The sequence below is a fragment of the Pseudorasbora parva genome, chromosome 5 (genome assembly GCF_024679245.1).
Source record: "Pseudorasbora parva isolate DD20220531a chromosome 5, ASM2467924v1, whole genome shotgun sequence".
Classification (NCBI taxonomy): domain Eukaryota; kingdom Metazoa; phylum Chordata; class Actinopteri; order Cypriniformes; family Gobionidae; genus Pseudorasbora; species Pseudorasbora parva.
The window spans coordinates 26,832,259-26,856,565 of record NC_090176.1 but is presented as its reverse complement, the minus strand read 5'-3'; the positions used below and the strand labels follow the sequence as shown (position 1 = coordinate 26,856,565).

The following is a 24,307-nucleotide window of genomic DNA, read 5'->3' as shown; positions in this document are numbered from 1 at the left end:
TAACTTCCGGTCTGGAATGGTGTTTCTTTTCAGAAGACGGCAGTTTGATGGCTTGGGTTTGAATGTTCCTTACCACTCGCCTCCAACCGTTAGTCTGCTATGAGCGGGAGATGGAGAAGAGGTTCGCTGAAGTAAAACCCTGCCCTCTAATTAATAGTCGGTTTCAGTTGGAAATATGTCACAGCACTGAAATAAAATCAGGTGTAACTTACAGGTCACTGGTAGCCTGACAAGCCAGACCCACATCAAGATGTTTGGTCTGGAAACTCACCATTGACAGGGCTCAATCCGAGGGGCAGGATGAACGATTGTCTTTCAAACTCCCTCTGCACCCAATAGGATAGCGCTACAGCCAACCAGAGCAACGTGAAGTGGAACTCGTTGACGGATTAAACATTCACTGTATCCGGTCGGCAAAACTCCGAACACATCTTTCCTTTTTAAGACTTCAGTGCCGTTCTTTGTTCTTTTCTCAGAGAAAAGCTTAACTCCAAGTCTTCCAGAGTCACGGTCAAAGCTGATTCGAAAGACCGCCATTCGCCAGCTTCTGTGTTTACAAGAAGCACGCAACCACAACTCTGCCGTCACTATGTTAAGACCCGCCCACCGACACATTATACACAATGTGATTGGCCTGACCAGAGTTTGGTTTTTACAGCTCAGAACTGTAGTGAGAGTTGTTAGACGATACTTGCGGCAGATTAGATTTGCTGCCGCTAGGGTGCGTCTAGATTTCTAGGCTAGTTCACTGGGACTTTAAGGCTATACTTCACGTTCTTCACTTAAATGATGAGAAACTTCAGGGGAAGGGTTGCACTTTTTTATCACAATATTGTCTCAATCACACTAAATTAACATACTAATGACAAGTTTCACCAACAAGCCTTAAACCTAGTCCCAGATTAAAATCCATATGTCTTAACAGAAAGCAACTTTCACTGACATGTCTTATATCTCATTTATCAGTAGTCAGTTCCATTGTTATATATCAGTACTGTTTTTTTCTAAGGCATGTTTATAAAAGCTTCTCCTGCCTTAAAGTGCCCCAATTATGTTTTTTGTTTTATTTACATTTCATGTAGTGTCTAACAAGTGAAAGAAAACATCCAGCAAAGTTTTAAATCTGAAAGTGCACAGTATATGAAGTTATTGACTCTCATGAGTAAGAAATCGTTTTTCAAACAAATCGCAAGCCGTTTCGGTGTGACATCAAGACAAAACATTAGCATACTGCCTATTCACTCATTGCGTGCGCAGACACTTAGGAAACCTTGAACCACCTCAAACACTTTAACGTTATTGATACAGTTCCCAAATGTGCACCGCAATAAATTAGAAACACACTCACAATTAATGCTGATGGTGAGGAATTACAGTTAAAACATCACTGTAATAATGTACCTCCAACTGAATAGCATCACTTAGAAATGTCCTGCTCAAGGTTCGGGTTAATTAAGTAGCTCTTCCAATGTTTCATCAATTCGGACTCGCGTTGGGAATGACGTAAAATCAACATCATCGTTACTGTCTTTACAGTGTGTACAATCACTGAGCTTTAGGAAGCCTCTGGATGCAGGACAGAGCTGGAGTTCAGTAGTCTGGTAATGGGCGTTTGTTTCCAAAATACGCGCTGTACACGGTAGAACAATCGCAAAAGACTTGGTCATCAGACCAATCAGAGCACAGTAGGCTAGAGGAAAGGAGGGATTTAGAGAGACTGATTCATCCAATCGAGTCATTTGAGAATGACCTTTGATGCATGTAAACCTGTTGTTGGAGACCTCCAAAACTAAATTGGGAAACTTTAAAATAGCATAATAGGGGCACTTTAATCTAAGCCCTGTCTGCCCTAGTCAGAGAATGTAGATAGAATGTTCAATTTAAAACTAAATTGTGCATTTCATTCTTGTGCATTTGTGTTTTGTTTTGAGGATGTTTACTTTTCTGTCATCTGTAGAGGTCTCAGGTAGTTGGTCAAAAGGTTCTGTAGCTCCTTCGAATACTCAGTTTCAGTTTCTAAAATGTTCTGTAGCACCTGAAGACAAAAAACAGCAGCTATTTTTAGACAGTACATTTTTAACATGATGATTTCTAATCAGCTGCGCTCCTTCACAAATGAACTCATAACGGTTAATAAACAAAACTTCCAAAATTAAGCAAATCAACCTGGTGACACTTTAAAAGGACATCTGAATGTGCTTACCAGGTTGTAGTAGGTTTTACTGATGGATGTGGTATCAAAACCTTTGGGGGGGCTTTTAAGAGTTCCAGATTTAGGGGACACTGGTTTGTCTGTAAGGCCACATAGATTGTTTTAATAAATGTGCACTGTGGATCAAGAGAAGACAGTGTTTATACAGTTATAATGGTATAGAGCAAACTGACACATACCTGACCCTTTTACCTCTCTGACGTAATTGCTTGGAAACCAGCCTGTCCTGCCGTTGAGGGATCCTTCCCACCAGCCCCCTTCTTCTGTGCGAGTAACATTGATGATGTCACCCTTGCTGAAAGAAAGTTCATCCTCATTGGTCTGCTGGAAATTGAAGCGAGCTTTAACCACTAACTGAGCGTTACTGTTCTCCGTCATGTCCTATAAGAGAAAGAAAGTCCTTATGTTTACATACAGCTTTAAAAGTGAAAAATCTAAACTGACCCATTTAAATCAAGTATATGTTTACAAAAGACAGAGTTTCAGGAAACTGATTTACCGTTATAAAATTTGCTTCAACTAGACAGCAAATAGCAGACTAGCAAAAACCTTAATGGACAGAGTTTCTTGAGTAAAGAAAACGCTGTACTCAAATATCAGCTCTTTATTGAACCTTGCATGCAAACAAGCAGATCTCCAAACTGCATGGCTTATTCTAAATGCAGGCAGGGTGGAGTTATGAGGTTTGACTGACAGTTTGAGGAGCCAATGGATTTACAAGGTTTAGTAATAACCTTTTTTAAATGCTTTTTATTGGAGAAATATTTGTAAATAGCATTAATTTTATAAGGGTTTACATGAGTTTGGCCCGAGAGCAATGATATGATATGCATTTATTTGTTACATATGCTGCGGCACAGTGGTTGGGAAACACTGCACTACATTATTATAGGCATTGTATATTGGTAATATGAAGAAAATGGCATTAAAAACTTTTCTGTCCAAAATGCAAGTTTATAGGTAACAAATTATACAACATATTTACTATTCATCAACAGCAGATTTTGCCATACGCGGACGATCTGAAAACAACAATAAATAAATGAGCTCCATTTTATCAATCTCCATTTGAGATGTTCTGCTTAAAGTGTGTCATTCAGCCTACATTTTAGACTTGTCTTTTTTCGTAAACGATATTGCAAATTTATATAACATTAGTCACAATGTAGGGTAACGTTACGCAGTGACTGTGATGTAGCCTAATCTGAAATACAAATAGGCAAAAACATCATACTTCAGTTCTCAAAAATATAATATATAACTTATATTTTTACAAAATTAATAGCCTTGTCAAATGACTGTCGTTTTAACTTATATGGTGGAAAAGGTGACGTTTGCTAGAAGGATCAAGTAAACGATCTAAGCAAACTATCTACGGTTTTATTTTGTAATACAAAATAATATTACCCTTTGTCATTAGACACACTATTTAGTTTTGTATGGTACTTGGCGTTTTCTATTGTTACTGTACTAGCCTTTTGCGTTATCTAGACAATGCTGTCTCCATAAGAAACTTTAAATTTAATCAGAAATTGTTTAAACAGTCAATAAGTGGATAAATCGCTACTTACTGCTTGCAGGAATATAGTTGCACCTTTCTTCAGTTTAAAACGCAGAGCGAAGCTTGCTTGAAATGGGCCGAACAACAGAACGATCTTGAATTAAATTGTTATGGTATCGGATTATAAACATCAACAATGACTGTTGCCATTTTTTATCTGTGGAAAGGATATGTAAAGTCCTCAGGTCTCCTGCACAGCCTGGAACATTAAGTGTGTCCATGCGAACAACTTGTACCTTGTACTGATGAGTCGCTCCCATTTGCGCCTAACAATGAACATGTTTGGACAGATGCAAATGTTGAGGGCGTGCATATAAATGATCCCCAACGCTTGCGTCACGGTTGGGTTTATGTTGAGAAGCACTTTTTTTCCCATGGAGTTTTGGATTCATGAGATTTACATAAGAAGTAGGAAGGCAATGATGTTTGAGTCTCACAGTATGTGATGTCAATGTACTATACTCTTATTATTTCACCATGGAAAATTTTATTACATTTTTCATTCTAGGGCACCTTTAATAACAATTAGCATAGGGATACACCGAATTTTCTGCCACCGGATCGCCAATGTCATGTGATTTTAGCATTTTGGCAGTTTGACATGTAATCTGAATCAATACGCTGATTCATAACCGTTCAAAACTGTTTTCAATTGGGCCCATCACTATATAAGCCGTTATTTAGTTTTTTTTTTGCAAACTATTCTCATCGCTTCATTAAAATTATTGTAGAGCCACTGTAGTGAGATGGGCTTTGTAATGACGTCTTTAGTGCTTTTTATGGGTCTTGAGAGAGGAAATGACAATGTGTCAATGGAGGCCTGTCTGAGCCATTGGATTTCAACAAAAATATCTTCATTTGTGTTCCGAAGATGAATGGAGGTCTTACCGGTATCGAACGACATGAGGGCAAGTAATTAATGAAAGAATTTTTATTTTGGGGTGAACTAACCCTTTAACTGGTGCGACGTATGACACAAGTGTTTTGAACAGCAAGAGACGTTACACTTTCTTCATAAGTTTTATACGGAAAGCAGTCTGGCGGAAGCTAGATATCTTAAATTTTAGATGTTATGCACATGTAAATATATTTTCATTGCAATCTGGTAAGGTTGGTTCAGAGGTCTCACCCCAAAGTTACTCACAAGGCTGCGGAACTGGTTTTGGAGCAATTTAGAAGATCGACCCAGTGAGGACTGGGAGGCCAGCGATTCGAAGGATTTGATCCGGTGGGCGGAAGAGTGACGTGAACATACAGAGTCACTGCCTATGCCAATATCTACACCAATAGAGAGAACACAAAAGAGAATAACAATCAATGCGTACATCTGTTACAGGGTCACACTCTTTTAGAAGAGCATGCATTAATTTATTTACATTTACATTACTTTTTCATATTAAACTATGTTATTCCCTTAACTAAAACGAGTTGTTACATACCTCTCTCGTCTCAGTGCGTGCACTTAATCTCTCTGACGCGTGGTGATGATCTGATAGCATTTAGCTAAGCCCACTAAGCCCAGTTCATTCACTATGGTACCAAACAGAGATCAAGTTAGAAGTACCAAACACCTCCATCTTTTCCCTATTTAAATACAGTTACATGAATAGTTGAACTTGAACGATCAAGTATGGTGACAAAATAAAACGTGGTACTTCTCTAATCGTATTAAAAAGGAGAACTATAATGTATGGCGGATTAGCACTTCTGAGAGTACTTTGGCTGGGCGCAGTAAAAAGTCCCGGCCGAAACATTTTTCACCAACAAGCTTCGAAACACTTTCCTCACACCTCCCCCTCACTCTCTCATTTCTGTCAATAGGGAGATGTGAGGGAAGATGTTTCGGCCGGGACTTTTTACTGCGCCCCGCCAAAGTACTCTCAGAAGTGCTATTCCGCCATACATTATAGTTCTCCTTTTTAATTCGATAAGAAACGCGCCACGTTTTATTTTTTGTTACCATACTTAATCGTTCAACTACTCATGTAACTGTATTTAAATAGGGGAAACGTGGAGGTGTTTGGTACTTCTAACTTGATCTCTGTTTGGTTCCATAGTGAATGAACTGGGCTTAGTGGGCTAAGCTAAATGCTATCAGATCGTCACTGCGTGTCAGAGCGATTAAGTGCACGCACTGAGACGAGAGAGGTATGTATCAACTCGTTTAAGTTAAGGGAATAACATAGTTTAATATGAAAAGGCAGTGAAGTATCCCTTTAAAGGTACACTATGTAAAAGATATTTTATGTAAATACAGAAAAGTTGCTCCAGCATAGCATAGTTGTCACAAAAAGCAAGAAAGGTTTACATGGAGCACACTAAATCTCCAACTTCTGAAGAATCACCCATTGAGGAATCAAGATTGGCTTCTCAGAGATGGTGAGAACTGAGGGCTTTCAAAAATTGTAAAAGCATATTTTATTGAACAGATATGCCATATGCAGCTCTCTAACAAGTTTATTGTAAAATATTATCTGTTGTGAAGGGTCAGTTAATTATGGGTTGGAGCGCTGTGCTGGAATTTATTTTCAAGAAAGTACTGTGTCTACGAGTATAGCTAACTAGAGTAGCGTCTTCTATGAAGCTAAATCAGTATCAATAAAGAAATATACACACTACATTCACATATGCACACACATTATTCATAAATGCACACACAGGATACACAAATGCACAAAAAATTCACAAATGCACACACAAAATTTAAAAAGCACAGAAGATTCACAAATGCATACAAAATTCATGAATGCACACAAAATTCATAAATGTAAAGAAAATTAAAAAATGCGCTCAAGATTCAGAAATGCACAGGGCAAGATTCAGAAATACACAGGGCAAGATTCAGAAATGTATTTCTGATGCACACACAAATATACCTTGATTTATAACCTGCTTGCGGTCTGTGAACTTCACTGCATTTGTGTGTGAATTTTGAGACTCCCCTGACATGGCTCGACACACAAATGCCCTTTTTAAACAGGGAATGATCAGCAACCAATCAGATAGCGCCCTTGTTTTAGCCAATCACAAGAACGCACCCCATGTGGGGCCTGATTGTTAACTTATAAGCCAATCACATGAACGCGTCCACACATCGCGATATAGCCTACAGGTGGTGCAGGAGAGCGCGAACACAAGCGCGGTGGAGGACTTCTTCTGGCAGATGCATGTATTTTCTTTCTCGGAGTTTGTCGTTGTTTGTCAGCTGCCAATGGCAATAGTAACTCACGCGCGCAAAACACAGTTAATAACTATTTGCTTGTATATAACTATATTAGGCATGTGCCAATTTTCGGTAATTCGTTATATCATGATAATGAATATGCAAAATATTGTTATCGTGGGCACTTCAAAAAAATTTTTATAATGCACTCAAGAATACATTGTCCATCAATCCTATAAATGCTCAGCACCGCTATATTCTGCATCAAAGGGACGCACACTCAGATGTAAATGAGAAGCACATTAACGAGTGAAGGAGACTCTGAATGAAGCGTGCGCTCAGTGACAGCAGAGGGCGTTGATGAACTGCAGAATGCAGCGATTACCCTGGAAACCCCGTAAACAAAAGCAACCGCACTCAGCACTAGTGACGTTTTTAAAACATTTAAAACGCCCTTCGGTTTTTGTAATCTCAATGTTGTTCATCAAAGCACCAAATACTTAATACTTAAAGACTTAATAGGCTATTTATTTTCAAACTTAAACAGTATGTTTTAATCTGTACTACAATGCCCTAATGATTAGATTTTTTTTTATTATTTGTCCAAAAGACATACGACTTCATTAGTTAAAATGTTTATTTATTATTACCAAACTGCCAATGAAAAATACTTATAAAGAATTAATTATTCTAAATAATGTTAATTTTGTTAGTTACTGTTTAATAACTAAATAACTTTTTTAATGGACCTAAGATAAAACTAACAATGATCAGTATTTCTTAACTAACATTACCAAAAACATTATACTTTCTGTAACATATGTAGCTATTGCTCAATCATAGTTAATGCATTAAATAATGAGACCTTATATTAATTTGTTACCTGTTGTTCTTTATAGCCTAATTCTTTTGCACTTAAATCTGTTTGAAAATTGTACCTTTACAGCTCTGGAAAAAATTAAGAGACCACATAACATTGATTTCTCTTAATTTTTTCCAGAGCTGTATATATTTTTGGTGCATTGTATTTCAACATTCAGTTATTTTTGTTATTACAAAAATAGTTCTTAAAGCTGTTATGCTATGACCACTTTTTTTTGCAAATTATTTCAATATTGTGATAATATCGTATAACGTGATAAAAGCTTCATCAATTAACATGAAAAATTGATATCGGCACATAATCTACACTATATTAGCTGTTATTAGAACTCATAAAGCACATAACAGCTTATTATGAGTGACCATATTCTACATCTTTAAATACCTCAACAGTAATTAGAAGTTTGAGGCAAAAGTCAATAGTTAATAGAGAGAATTAGACCAACAAGTAATATATATATATGTATGTATTTATGTATGTATTATTTATCCCAGCGCTAGAGGCTCTATTGCCACATATTCCCAATTTGTCAGTGTCCTGATGTCGTCGTCGAGGCATGACAGCTGAAGACCAGATGGAGGGATCGCTGCAGCATAGTGCAGGACAGTTTTCCAGGCACTTCTGTGGACACACCAGGGTCGGCGCAGAAGTCCAAGCCGCTCCACGGCTGCAATGCAAGACTCAGCAGCCGAGAAGCGGAACATCCCAACATCACGGCGGACGCTAATGACGCTTATGGGAAGCCAAAAAAATCCGAAAGTGGGACGAGACATCGGGATGTTACAGAGCTTGCGCGGACATGTCATCTGCGCGGTTCAATAGATTCGTCAGCGCAGCGCGGACGTGTTTACTAGCGCTGGGGAGCACGGCGCGAACCATAAATGCACTCAAATATACAATAAAGAAACCCCTCATTCCTTACAAACATTGGTTCTCTGCTGAAGTTTAATTGTTTTTCCCTACAGTAGACAAATTAAATCAGGACAACATGCATTTTCTTTTGTTTATTATCTTAAAAAGTCAAGTCAACAGTGTTGTGCGGCGATACTGAACTGCACACTATATGGAAATATCTGTAAAGCAGAAACGTTAATGACATTCAACATCATATTTGTCTTCCTGGTAATTATATCAGAGAGTTTAGGCCTATATGTTCAGGTAATTATTAATTTTATTATTTTATTATTGTACTTCTAATTACTGTTCAGGTATATAAAGATGCAGAATATGGTCACTCATAATAAGTCGTTATGTGCTTTATGAGTTCTAATAAAAAGCTAATATAGTGATATACAAGCAAATAGTTATTAACTGCGCGCATGAGTTACTATTGCCATTGGCAGCTGACAAACAGCGACAAACTCCGAGAAAGAAAATACATGCATCTGCCAGAAGAAGTCCTCCACCGCGCTTGTGTTCGCGCTCTCCTGCACCACCTGTAGGCTATATCGCTAAGTGTGGACGCGTTCATGTGATTGGCTTATAAGTTAACAATCATGCCCCACATGGGGTGCGTTCTTGTGATTGGCTAAAACAAGGGCGCTATCTGATTGGTTGCTGATCATTCCCTGTTTAAAAAGGGCATTTGTGTGTTGAGCCAAGCCAGGGGAGTCTCAAAATTCACACACAAATGCAGTGAAGTTCACAGACCGCAAGCAGGTTATAAATCAAGGTATATTTGTGTGTGCATCAGAAATACATTTCTGAATCTTGCCCTGTGTATTTCTGAATCTTGAGCGCATTTTTAAATTTTCTTTGCATTTATGAATTTTGTGTGTAATTATGAATTTTGTGTGCATTTATGAATTTTGTATGGATTTGTGAATCTTCTGTGCTTTTTAAATTGTGTGTGTGCATTTGTGAATTTTTTGTGCTTTTGTGTATCCTGTGTGTGCATTTATGAATCATGTGTGTGCATATGTGAATATAGTGTGTGTATTTATCTTTATTAATACTCAAATAGCTCCATAGTCTTCTTGTCAGCTTAAGATCCTTTCCATCTAAACTGGTTATACAGTGAGGAAAATAAGTATTTGAACACACTGCTATTTTGCAAGTTCTTCCACTTGTAAATCATGGAGGGGTCTGAAATTGTCATTGTAGGTGCATGTTCACTGTGAAAGACATAATCTAAAAAGAAAATCCAGAAATCACACACACGCTAACACATGATTTTTTAACTATTTATTTGTATGACACAGCTGCAAATAAGTATTTGAACACCTGTCTATCAGCTAGAATTCTGACCCTCAAAGACCTGTTAAGCTGGGCATACACTGTGCGATTTCTATGGGATTTCAGCAAGGTTACCTACTCACACTGTACGAGTAGATCGCATGCGATGTAAAGCCAGAGCGCACGATTGATGTGCTCTCACTGTGCGGTCCGACCGTCGAGCGCGTCTTGACTGCGCACACTGTACGGGTGAAAAATGTGCAATAAAACCCCCGTGGCGACGATAGACCATGGTGTATTAAAGAGAGGTAGCCTATCAAATGCATCAGCTATTGATATCAAGAGTATTTAGAATTTATGTATAAAATTATTATTATTATTAGAGTAGGCCTACTTTTATTATTAAATCGATATTACATTAATTTGCCCCCTCCCCCCAACAATAATGCATAATCGACACACTGCATACTAAAATAATAGATTACTCCTCACTATTTAAAAACATTTAGCCCGATTAAACAAGGAATTATAGGTCTAATTATATGATTATAATGTCAGAACACTGCAATAATAATGTCCGTCTCAATGAAAAGGCAGATTTATCTAAAAACAACTTGTTTAATACAAAATGGGCCTACTTCTCTTCTATTTTTTTTCTCACAATATGGACCAAAATAGAAATATTAAGAAAATAAATAAGAAAAAAAATAAGGCAATAGGCTATGCGTTATCAGTATGTTGAATTACATTTATCTCTCGTTGTCTGAGAATATGCTCCGAAAGCTTGTCAGATTTTACTTTCACTTTCTGTAGTGAATAATTGACTGCGTTTAAACTGCGCATTGCGTGATATCCACTGACTCGCGTTCATGAAGAAAAAGAACACATTGCAACATGACATTGTGTCAAGATGGAGAAGGTTAAATATTAATTTATATTAAAAAATAAAAATAAAATGTGAAAGTAAAACAAGTAGCCTAGCTAAATTAATGTTCAACTAGCTAAATGAATAATATGCACTGGATATATACAACACAAACTGGAGGCACAACAGTTTACTTAATTTCTGCTATTTGATAGCTGCCTACATAATTAAAGATCTCCCCCTTTTCGTTTTTTCCTTAATGCTTTAAAAAATTAAATGGTTGAACTTCTGCTTTCGCGCAGGCGCAGTGAGGGGAAATAGGGCAGTCAGTTCGTGGCTTTGCTTCAACTGTGCGATAACCTCACGAGGGGCGAGCAGAATTTCTGACACGCCAGAAATTCATCCGACCATCCGATTCCCGATCGTGAGAGGTTTGTCGCCTCTCGTTTCCCCCTGTACACAGCACGAACACCTCGCGACAAACGACGCACTATAAACCTGAAAATCGGCCCGACCCAAAAAAGAGTCGCACGAGTCAGAATTCGGCTCGAAATCGGACGAAAATCGCACAGTGTATGCCCGGCTTTAGTCTTCCTTTCAAATTTCCACCTCCACTCCATTTTTTTTCCCTAAATTAGATGCACCTGTTTGAGGTCGTTAGCTGCATAAAGACACCTTTCCACCCCATACAATCAGTAAGAATCCAACTACTAACATGGCTAAGACCAAAGAGCTGTCCAAAGACACTAGAGACAAAATTGTACACCTCCACAAGGCTGGAAAAGGCTACAGGGAAATTGCCAAGCAGCTTGGTGAAAAAAGTCTCAATGATCCTAAGAAAGGTGCAAAATCAGCCCAGAACTACACGGGAGGAGCTGGTCAATGACCTGAAAAAGTTGGGACCACCGTTTCCAAGGTTACTGTTGGTAATTCACTAAAGCCCCTTTCACACTGCACGTCGGACCCACAATATTCCCGGAACATTGCCGGGTCGCCTTCTGTGTGAAAGGAACCACGTCCCGGGATTGATTACCGAATTCGACCCGGGTCGGGGACCTACTAATATTGTGGGATTCGACCTGGGACGAGCGCTGTATGAACAAAAGCCGAAACTAATGCCGCAATGTGTACGTAGTTATCGTGCGACTCTTACGAGTTTTTTTTCAATAATACAACCCTGCAGTGCCAGAAGAGCTAGTCGGTGTTTTAAACGCAGAGAGTGTTCGTATACAAAAGAAACTCAAATTAAACAAGCAGAAATGTGCGCAAACTGGACACAAGTCGAGACCACGGAGCTCCTTACTATACGTGCTGAAGCTGAGATCGCTCGCCATTATACGTCACATCCGGCAACTCAACCCGGGACCGTTAAGCGTTGTGCATGAAAGTGAACATATTACGGTATTTCGCTGGCAGTGTGAATGGGCCAAATCTAGCGGCCCGGGAACAAATGCCGGGTCGCATTATCCGTGTATTTGCCGGAATCGCAGTGTGAAAGGGGCTTAAGACGTCATGGTTTGAAATCATGCATGGCACGGAAGGTTCCCCTGCTTAAACCAGCACATGTCCTGGCCCATCATAAATTTGCTAGTGACCATTTGGATGATCCAGAGGAGTCATGGAAGTAAGTCATGTGGTCATATGAGACCAAAATAGAACTTTTTGGTCATAATTCCACTAAATGTGTTTGGAAGAAGAAGAATGATGAGTACCATCCCAAGAACACCATCCCTACTGTGAAGCATGGAGGTGGTAGCATCATGCTTTGGAGGTGTTTTTCTTCACATGGGACAGGGCGACTGCACTGTATTAAGGAGAGGATGACCGGGGCCATGTATTGTGAGATTTTGGGGAACAACCTCCTTCCCTCAGTTAAAGCACTGAAGATGGGTCGAGGCTGGGTCTTCCAACATGACAATGACTCGAAGCACACAGCTAGGACAACCAAGGAGTGGCTCTGTAAGAAGCATATCAAGGTTCTGGCATGGCCTAGCCAGTATCCAGACCTAAACCCAATAGAGAATCTTTGGAGGGAGCTCAAACTCTGTGTTTCTCAACGACCAAACCTGACTGATCAAGAGAAGATCTGTGTGGAGGAGTGGGCCAAAATCCCCCCTGCAGTGTGTGCAAAACTACAGGAAATGTTTGACCTCTGTAATTCCATACAAAGGCTACTGTACCAAATATTAACATTGGTTTTCTCAGGTGTTCAAATACTTATTTGCAGTTGTATCATACAAATAAATAGAAAGAAAAAAAAACATACATTGTGATTTCTGGATTATTATTTTTTTAGATTATGTCTCTCACAGTGGACATGCATCTACGGTGATAATTTCAGACCCCCCCCCCATGATTTCTAAGTGGGATAACTTGCAAAATAGCACTGTATATCTCTTAAGCCCAATAGTTATTTTTTTATGAGCAGTAGGAGTAGGATAACCATATATTTATCCACAAACACAAAGCCACGCAGAGCCGAACCACAACACAATGTTTTTTTAACCGCTAGATAGAGTACCTTTAAAAAAACAATGTTTTTAAAAATGAATGAATTCATATTGTGAAAAGCTAAATGGGATAATTCTAGATAGACTTACCTGCAGTCACTTTATTGAGGGCAACCAGTGTAGTGAGGACTCTGCTGAAGTTGTGGCCCTGAAGCAGGTCACCAGCCTCAAATGGCTATAGAGAAAGAACATTACATAACATCATTAATCTAGACCAACTGCATGTTCATTAAAACAGTGAGAGAACCATATAGGACTGGGGTGTGTGATACTCTATATCACCTATGATAATATAGTGATCAATCTGACATTATCAAGTATTTCACTAATTTTTCAAAAACACACCTAGAGAGTCAGTGCACAGCACGCATACACAACGTAATGTAGTCTAGTTAGACTAGTGGTAGTGGACGCTTTTGAGTGAACTGCGTGATTTAGTCCATTAAAATGCATCTGTATGCCTTATATTTAATATAATCAATATCACACAAAGAGTGCAATTTTTTTCTCAAAATATCAGCATGATTACAAATGTGATATTGATTTTATATAACAGTTCAATAAACAGTTACCATAAAGTGTCATTTTAGACACAATATTGCCTGTTTTTGCTCTTTTTCGCCAACATAAATAGTTACAAAAAACCCCACATGATTGTTTTGCCTCTCTGAGCAACACACTCAGAATTTCTCACTAAATATGATGTATAGATTTATTTGTTTTTAAAAAAGGACTTCATAAAGGTAAAAATGTGCATAAAATGTAACAATCAATGTAAACTTCTTGGAAAAGGTTATTTCTGTCACTGCTGCAAACTAAACACCACACAGAATATGAAGAATATCAAAAACTTAAGAGTCAGCAGTCCACGGCAGTCCTAAACCTGCCAAGGTACCAACACAAACACACTAAATAAAAAATATCATCTAATTATTGTTATCAATAAAATCCCAGAAAATATCTATAATATATGGTGACTATTTCATAGACCATCCAGATCAAGTACATACATACTGTCCACATTCAGCATCTATGCAGAAAATCATCTGACATTTGTGTGCTGTTGGGCCTCTGAGCAGGTGGTGTGGTTAGTTAGGGGTCACTGATGTCTCTTTGCTCATGAAGTGAGAAATCTGATTTGTTCAGCTCTAGATGGTCTGTCCTGTGCTGCTCTTTTGCCTTAATAGAACTGTTTGATTGACAGTTATGTGTACTTCTGTGAATGGACAGTGGCTGTGTGCATGTGAACTTCAGTGAGAGTAAAATATCAGCTTTACTTTCCGCTCTGATTACAGTTTATGCCCTGAGAGAAGAAAAAACAAGTGTGTGTGGATGTGTATAAGTGGACAATGCATCATCTTGAGAGCACTGCCTCTCAAAGTAATGCTGCTCCTTCAATGATTTACTACATCACTGTAAGGGATGTATATGTTTGAAAAACTTCCACAGCTAAAATACAAGAATATCCATCCTTTTATGTTCTCCTACCACAATAATTCCATGAAAAACATGCATTTTAGAATTAAATTAAAAAGCAACACCTTAACCACACTTAAAAAGCAGTTTCAGAAACAAGTTTGCTATGCTAGTTTGGGGACAACAAGATTGAAAAAAGAGAAACTAATAATTCTATTGAGCAAAGATCAAAAGTGGCATTTATAATGTTACAAAATATATATTTTTTTCAAATAAATGCTGTTCTTTGATATTTAAAAAAATATCAAGCAGCACATCCTTTTTGATACTAAAAAATAGGGCTGCGCAATATATCGAAATTATCCAAATATCGCAAATGTATATATCGCAATATGCATATTGCAACAGCACACAATATCTGAATGATTTTAATAGGCTACTTTAACATTGTAAAAAAGTGTGCGTTTTAGGTCTGCATATAGCAGAGAATAGACTGGGCACACGACTTATGTGACTTGTTTGATGTTAAAAAGAGTTATTAAACGCAACAACTTGAGAAAAACAACAACTCGCTCACGCTGTCTGATAGCCTAGAAATCTAGACGCACCCAAGTGGCAGCAAATCTAATCTGCCTGCGAGTGTCGTCTAGCAACTCTCAATACAGTTCTGAGCTGTAAATGCCAAACTCTGGTCGGGGCAATCACGAGTCGGTGGGCAGGGCTTAACATAATGACGGCAGAGTTGCGCTTGCGTGCTTCTAGTAAACACAGGAACTGGCGAACGGCGGTCTTTCAAATCAGCTTTGACCACGACTCTGGAAGACTTGGAGTTAAGCTTTTCTCTGAGAAAAGAACAAAGAACGGCACTAAAGTCATTCTTAAAGGTGCCCTAGAATGAAAAATTGAATTAACCTTGCCATAGTGAAATAATAAGAGTTCAGTACAATGTAAATCTCATGAATCCATGACACAAGGGGAAAAAAAGTGCTTCTCAACATAAACCCAACAGTGACGCAAGCGTTGGGGATCATTTATATGCACGCCCCCAACATTTGCATCTGTCCAAACATGTGCATTGTCAGGCGCAAATGGGAGCGAATCATCAAAACAAGCTGCTCACATGGACACACTTAATGTTCCAGGCTGTGCAGGAGATTTCCCTACCCTTCCCGCAGATAAAAAAAATGTTAACAGTCATGGTTGATGTTTATAATCCGATACCACAACAATTTAATTCAAGATCGTTCGTTTGTTCGGCCCATTTCAAGCAAGCTTCTCTCTGCATCTTAAACTGAAGAAAGGTGCAACTATATTCCTGCAAGCAGTAAGTAGCGATTTATCCACTTATTGACTGTTTAAACAATTTCTGATTAAATTGAAAGTTTCTTATGGAGACAGCATTGTCTAGATAACGCAAGATGCTAGTACAGTAACAATAGGAAACATTAAGTACCATACAAAACTAAATAGTGTGTCTAATGACAAAGGGTAATATTATTTTGTATTACAAAATACAACCGTAGATACTTTGCTTAAATCGTTCACTCTCACTGCAGCTTCCTTGTTTATTGGTATTTTCAGTCCACCGGCGCGCAAGAGAGATAGCTCGCGCACATATGCTTGCCAGATTGGACAAGGTATAATACTGGATATCATACAGGGTTTTTTCACAGAAAAGCTCTGTTTGGGGGATTTAATTACTGAAATCTGGCAACCACACAAACGCAAGCTCTTTCTTGTGCGCGGATGATCTAAAAACGCCAAAAACGTCTGTCTGTGTTCTGTCAGGAAGGTCAGGACTCACGAGCTGAACAACTAAACTGCTGTGAGCTGCTGAAATAAGCCAATCAGAGCAGAGCTCAATATTAATATTCATGACCCTTCCAAATAAGGCAAAAACAGAGCATTATATCCTAGGACCTGTAAAACTGTATCTGGACAATTTTTGCCCTTAAATAAGCCACATACCCTCAATGTACATATCAGAGAACAATTGAACATATTGTTTCAAATAATTCTAAGGCGCCTTTAAAAAGGGAAGATGTGTTATGAGTTTCCCCGCCTGGATGCGGCGAAAGTTTAATCTTTCAACTAGCTCTGGTAGGTTGTAGCGATATCCAATTGCGTGCAGACTGTGCAGAGGGAGTTTTAAAGACAACCATTTATCCCTGCCCTCGGATTGAGCCCTCTCAATGGTGAGTTTTCAGACCAAAAATTTTGATGTGGGTCTGGCTTGTCAGGCTAGCTGTCTGACACACACACACACCGAAACGTGCACAAGTTGCCTCTCTGAAAGCGTGTGATTCCTTCAGTTCAGTTTCGTGTCTGCATTACATTTGCAATTACATTTTTTGTTTGTTTACATTGATGTTAAAATTATATTGTCAGATTCGTGACATAATTTTTTGCTAAAAAGGTGCTGGTCACTTTCAGAAGCTGTAGCGATGCATTCTTTTCCTTGAAAGAAAGTTAAACACATAAATGGTAGGCTATCATTCTCAGTTTTTTAATTTTTTTATTTAAATAGATATTACACACTAATTGCAATATCGTATCGCATATCGCATTATTTAACAAGGTATCGCATATTGCATTTTTCTTCAATATCGCACAGCCCTACTAAAAAGAAATGTTTATTGAGCAACAAATCAGCATATTAGAATGATTTCTGATATGCTGATTTGGTGCTCAATAAACATTTCTTTTTAAAACATTATTTACTGTCATATGTATATTACTATTTTAAGAGTGTCATGCCGTGCTAATGCCAGACTGTACGATTGTCACATTATCATATCTTTTGGTTTCCTTCCATCACATCACATCACAAAACAAAGAAATAAATGAAAATTAATTAAAATCTTTCATATATAAAATACTTAAGTAACTAGATTACAGAATGATGTATTGTTTTTTTGCCATATTGTGGTGTGATCCTATTTAGAGAGAAATCAAATATTAAAAACAATGGGGATTGCGAGATGGAATCTGAAGGAAATTTAGCCAGACTGTAGATCTGAAAATGCCATCATGTAGTTAAGCTTGAGATCACATCATCACAGCTGAATGGCCTCAGTGCTTCATGGTGAAGGAGCTTCAGAAGAGGATGCTCACAAGTAAACTGGACACTGAGCAGATTAGTAAAAACTGTAATCTGTAAACAACAAATGTAGACCAAGGGTATAAGCTCTTATCCCTTGAGATCAGAAAGTCTTACTTTAATACAAAAAAAGTGCAAATCAAGCTCTCAAAGATTTAAAACTAAAGCTTTCTTTCAACCAGGCCTATAGTTGTATCAAATAACTTGTGATGTTAATCATGGGATGAGGGAATGCACACAAATCATAGGCTGAGCGGCAGTCACACCTGAGACATAAGTTAACGACAATAAACCTTGCAATAATCATTGCAACAGCCATGCAATTTCTGTGACAAGCGCTCACAGCTGTAACGTTTCACACACAAGCCTAAAAATAAGTGTTTACTAACAGCTCATTGCTACTCCAAAATTTAGCACACTGTGGTCTTGCTAGTGGTGACAGGGTTGATCCCAAATGGAGCCTTGGGCATTGCAAGGTCAACCGGACACCCTTTAACAGGTCAGATAGAAGCAAATTACATTGAAAAAGGTGTAACAGAAAACACAAAAGCAAGAACGCTAAATGAGAACTCAATTAAGCACAAAGTGATTCAAAATGTACTATGTACATTACAATGTTTTCAGGATTACTTGAAAGCTACAGGCAGGGGAGTTTTTATAATTTGGAGCTAAACTCTGAACAGTTCTTAAAATAACCATTTTTAATAACCACCTTTTTCCACTACAAAGAACCTTTTGTGCAAACAGAAATATTCCATGGATGTTAAAGGTTCTTTTTCAAAATTGTACTATAATTTTTAAGAGTGTAGCAAAAGCCAGACCTGAAAGTGTATGCAAACAAACCCTGAGATGAATTCATTAACACAGTCACTGGCAGAACATTTGCATCTCTAGACATATACAAACCTAGATCATGGTGCAGAAGCAATCTTAGATTTACACACGCATCAGAGACAGCATTAATCACAAAGATGGAGCAATGATGCAAACTGAACTTGTGGGCACAAGATATTGTCAGTAAATGTTTAGATAACGCTTTTGACGGCTCCCAAGATCTCCATATGTGACGTGGGCCTCAACCTCACCACATCTAGATACACTTGACAATACATTAGCGTTGCCCTGAACCATCTGTTCCTTAATAAATGCGCATAGATCAAAATCCTACTAGCCCTTTGTATGTCTTTCTGGGCATATTTGTGTCCAAACTGACATGTTAATAACTATTTTAACTAATAAATTGTCTAATAGTGGAAATCATTTTTTTTTAGAATATTTTATATAATATATTTTTATTTAAAATTATTCATTAAAAGTAAATTAATACTAAATAGTAGTAACTGAATATCACAATTGGTTTTAAACTACAATAGCATAATATAATATTGCATTATTGTTGTTATATAATATAGCATTATATAACAGCAAATAAAACTAAATCATTTAATTTAACTGAATATAGCATAGGCCTAAAAATGTCTGTATAAGTTACATTAATATTTGTCTTCACATGTTGGGCATTAAAAAAAGTTTAAAGCACATTATTAAAGTTACTCCTGACGAACTTAACCAAGAAGAAAACAAAGCTTCTATCAAACAATCTATACAAATAACTCCAATTCATGCAGACGTAAGTGAAACAGACAAACTGTACATGAATGGACAAAGCAACAACGCCATTCATATCTGACACAGCGCACAATATCGATGCAGTGCACAAAATCCCCACTAAAATCTAGATATTTTGCTGACGATACGTACAACAAGTAAACCCTAGAAGCATTTCCAGAACATTACAAAGCTTTTGTCTCGCCAGACTATGCCAATGAATCGATGTACAGGTCATGATCTCACTCACATCGGTACAGAGTTGCGTCCCCTCTGTCTACTGCACGTCTCTTTTGTTGATTGTTTTCATTGTGGCGCCAATGCAGCAACATACAGTACAGTACAGTCCAGTCTAGACACCAACACCAACACCAACTTACCTCGACGCGAAACACCGCGCAGCCCTTCAGAAACTCCGTGATGTTGCTCAAGCACTCGTTGTCGTTCTTGGGATCTTGAAAGATCTGAGGAAAACGGGAAGAGCAGTTGGAAAGTGTGTAAGCTTTGGAGGTGAAGGACTGGCTCAAGTATCCTGCACTGCACGAGAATCCACGGGCTGGCTGACTGACTGACTGAATGTCTATAAACACATCCACACACACATCGTTAGTTAAACAGCACCGTGGAAGTGGACAGCAGGAGGAGGAAGTGACGTTTCCAGATGGACGCCTAACACAATGGGACGAACGGGACGTGAACAAAACACCCCTGCTCTGGCGGGGGAAATCAAAACGGACCAGTCATTCAGATCCCGGAGGTAAAGGGGGATATGTAAACCAAAACATTACTTCCCTTCAAACATAACATTTTGGGTTTTGGCAGTGTATTTGCTGCTCTATGAAGCGTTTTCTTTTAAGAAAAAAATGCTCTTCGGATTGTTGTTTCTAGGCTACTGCAGCAAGAAGGCTCATATTGGATGTTGTGAGCTTACCAGACAGGCATAAGCCACAAATCGGGGAACACGTGGTGGATTGCCACAGAAATGTGTCTGGGCCCTGGGTGGAACCAATGAAGTCAATATATTCTGTAAATAAAATAGCCTATATGAACTGCACTAGGTAACGTTACCCTTTTGAAAATACATTGACTGTCTTATTGTGTACCTCAAAAGATTTTTTCCTTAATGGGGTTACTGATTTTAGAGTTATTTCAGGAACTGCAGTGGGCTCCATTTTGTAAGTTCCCTGGAGACCTTGTGCCTAGAGGTTCTCCAGAGGGTTTCACAAGTGTGGCAATCTGTTTCTTTTCATTTTTCAGTGCAATAATATCAGCATTTATTTTAATTACAAGTGTCTGCCAAACCACCCATGCTTATGTGAAATAATAACAGTACAAAAGAATTCAATGCAATAGCTTTAGTTAAGTCTTTGGCTCAACCCTCTTTTAAGGGTATTTTGTTTCCCTAAATCAAATGGGATGCAAATAACATAAATGTATTTGTTCATAACTAATTTATTCTGAATATATGTATATATTAGGGCTGTGCGATTTTGAAGAAAATATGCAATATCTCGATACGATATTTCTCATAGTGTTTAAAATCTATTTAAATTCTAAAATTATTTAAAAACTGAGAATGAAACTGTTTGTGTTTCACATTCTTTCTGGGAAAAGACAGCATCGCTAACAACTTCTGAAAGTGACCAGAAGTGTTTTAGCAAACATTTCTGTCACAAATCGTTCACGTTTCGGTATGTGTGTGTGTCAGACAGTGCGAGACTGTAAGTCATTGTTTTTCGCCAATTATTGCGTTTAATAACTTTTATTAACATCAAGCAAGTCCCATAAGCAGCAGTCGTGTGCCCAGTCTATTCTTTGATCTATGCGTTGACCTAAAACTTGCACTTTTCACAATGTTGAAGTAGCCTATTCAAATCATTAAGATGTTGAATGCGTTGTGATATGCATATTGCGATATGCACATTTGCGATTATTTTGATAATTTTGATATATTGAGCCCTAATAAATATATATATATATATATATATAAGTGTGTGTGTACACATATATGTGATTCTACAGTGAACACTTGCAGGTAAACACGTTTCATCAAATAATTTGAAAATGGATAGCTCACCCAAAAAATGATAAGTCCTTAATTTACTCACCCTCATGTCATTCTAAACCTGTACTACTTTTGTTCAACATAAATTAAGATATTTTTATAAAACCAATCACATTTCTGTCCCTCAATTGAAAGTCCATTCACCCCAAAACCCTCGAAAAATTTCATAAATACATTGTAAATAAAATCCATATTACTCAAGTATTTAATCAAAGTCTGCTGGGAAAATAATCCACTTTGAAGCCTCAACGTTTTTGTTGCTTGGACTTTCAATAGAGGGACAGAAGACTTCCAGGTTGTAGGCCAATAGAGGTGGTATTAACATCAAGTGGCATGACATCTTACGCAGAGAAACCGTTGGCTCATCCGGTTTTCATTAGCATGTGCCACTGATATTGTTGCGGAATATGTTGCCGTATGTATGTTGCCGTATGTCGTGACACATGCCCCTGTCAAGCATTATTACATGCTGGAGTTAATTTTTTTCAACAAACATTAGGCTTCTCCATATGTTTAATATCTGCCTCATTGCCTGTTATAATCATATTTATTATTATGAGTTTATGTATTTTTTTTATAATTTGTGCAATGTATTTAAATACATATTGTTTTTGATAACTCAACTTTTTTTTCTGTTTGCATATGATTGACAGTTCAGCTGTGTCATTTGGAATTATAAAATATATTTAGATGAGAACCACTAAGCACATATTAAATTATAGGCTTATCTACATTTATTTAGATCAGTGTCAGACTCTGATTATATGTTTTTGTTTTTGCTACCATCTAAATCACAAATACAGCACCCTGGATAAACTCCATGGGCCTGGTACAGGGTCCGGAATGACATCGTCATATACTTTCAATGTTAAATGTCTGTGGAGGAGCTATGATGTCATATGTGGTACCATTTGAAAGCTTAGTAGAAGTCTCTACTTTCTATAGTAGAGACTATGCATCACTTTTTGGCAATTGTTTTACACGTAGTAATGTATTTACGCTAAATTACTAATACCATTTCCTATTGGATTTGGCCTACCCAAATTGAAAAGCTTCCCATACACACATACAGTGGTCTATGTTCAAAATGTTGGTGTAATTTTACAGGAAACCCTTTGAAGTTACATAAAACACTGCTAAAAGTGATAAACATGTAAGTATATGTTGTATAAGCTGCAATAACCCCACCAAAAAATTAGGTGCTTTTTGATTATTATTATTTTTTATTCATTTTTGAAAGTGTTTGGGCAGACAGTTTGGGCTGTTTCATGCATATATAATTATTTTAATGACACTGTGATATTGCATTTATACCACTGTATATGGTGGGGGGAGGGGTGCTAGAGGCGGGTAGCAGGGCAAGGGGAGGAGGGGAAAGGTCATCTCTTCAGACACATTTGAATAAATCTGACATACAACATGACACAGACAAACTTATTTTTTCCACTATTTTCTGGAATTTAGTGGAAACAGCCCAAACTGTCTGCAGGGTCCTAGAGCACACAGGGCCTGAGTTACACACTTTCAAAAATAAATTTATATTAAAAAAAAATCAAAAAGCGCCTACTTTTTTTTGGGGGGGGGGGGGGGTATTACTGCTTACAACATATACATACATGTTTATGACTTTTGTTTTATGTAACTTCAAAGGGTTTCCTGTAAAATGACACCAACATTTTGAACTTAGACCACTCTGTGTGTATGTGAAGCTTTTCAATTTGGGTAGGCAAATGGTTTTGGAGTTTAAAGTTTTGGTTTATCTTGTGTGGCTAATATTACATTCACTTGTACTGACACCTACTGGCATGCATAAAGCATAATGCAAAAATAAAGGTAACAGATGTGACTATGATAGTGACCCATGAATCATGATAGATTTATTCTGTGTGTTTCCTAGAATGGGCAGATTGCATGATCAACAACATACAGCTGCACTGGGGTATTGTATAAAATTCAGCACCACGTATGTGCCACTCAAATATTTGCCACAAACTGACTACGTTTGAAAAATATGACTTTGTAAATAATTTAATTTATTTAGATAACAAACCCCTTTTGTGTCACAATTAAAATCAACCCATCTGTCAGTCACTACATACTGCAACATGTTCCGCAACAGTAGCACATGAATCAAAAAACATACGTTTCCGTGAAAAACGTTAAACCCATACATGTATCCGCCCATAGACCCTTCTCGAAGAAATCAGGACAGAAGTGGACAAAAGAGACCAGGTTAAAACACCATCGGGTATGTGTCTCCCTCGTCAACTTGCGATCTGATCGACTAAAACACAAACAGGGCCATAGATGGCATGAAGCAACAGAAAGAGCTTTAAGTTATTGTTCTGGCAACCAGCTAGATTGCAAGATAATTAGCTGAAAGATGTTTCAAGAATAAAAGTATCAGCAAATCAAATTGTAATGTCAATAAACCTTTCCTTCTTTGCAGTGTCATCCTATTAAGAGCTGCAAAAGATACCTTAGACGGTACTATAGGAAATGGATACTTCCTTTTAGGTCAGTGGGTTTAACGGCTGAAGCTATATATTTACATTTTGTAGTGAATTGTCAGGACACCGTATGTACTTTGAACACCTTCATGTTTTCTTTTAAATGGTTTCTGTTCTTTTAGAGATACAAAATGGGGTAACGAATCAAGAAGTGACAGTAACGTCTGAGTCTGATTTTGAGACTATTCTGCCCAAAAAGTTAAACAGACTTGTTCTCATTATTGCACAGAGAATGGACC

General features: G+C 37.8%; 2 protein-coding genes across 9 annotated transcripts in view; one reads left to right on the top strand and one right to left on the bottom strand.

Moving 5' to 3' along the window:
- arhgef7a (Rho guanine nucleotide exchange factor (GEF) 7a) overlaps nt 1–24,307 on the bottom strand; it is a 41,353-nt gene that overhangs the window by 14,318 nt on the left and 2,728 nt on the right. For 4 of the 7 annotated variants that reach the window (XM_067443659.1, XM_067443663.1, XM_067443664.1 and 1 more), the window contains exons 2-7: nt 19,874–19,957; nt 13,460–13,544; nt 4,918–5,051; nt 2,392–2,593; nt 2,204–2,292; nt 1,941–2,035 (exon numbers count right to left, since the gene is read on the bottom strand). In XM_067443659.1, the coding sequence (XP_067299760.1) occupies nt 1,941–2,035; nt 2,204–2,292; nt 2,392–2,593; nt 4,918–5,051; nt 13,460–13,544; nt 19,874–19,957 (689 nt within the window). Of the gene's footprint in view, nt 1–1,940; nt 2,036–2,203; nt 2,293–2,391; nt 2,594–4,902; nt 5,052–13,459; nt 13,545–19,873; nt 19,958–24,307 lie in introns of all 7 variants that reach the window. The other 3 variants (XM_067443658.1, XM_067443662.1, XM_067443660.1) reach the window with 1 other exon arrangement.
- aff3 (AF4/FMR2 family, member 3) overlaps nt 20,122–24,307 on the top strand; it is a 33,372-nt gene continuing 29,186 nt past the window's right edge. Inside the window, exons 1-3 of one of the 2 annotated variants that reach the window (XM_067443655.1) lie at nt 20,122–20,250; nt 20,382–20,551; nt 24,008–24,075. The gene's annotated coding sequence lies outside the window, so the exon portion shown is untranslated. Of the gene's footprint in view, nt 20,251–20,381; nt 20,552–23,478; nt 24,076–24,307 lie in introns of those variants that run through there. The other variant, XM_067443654.1, reaches the window with a different exon arrangement.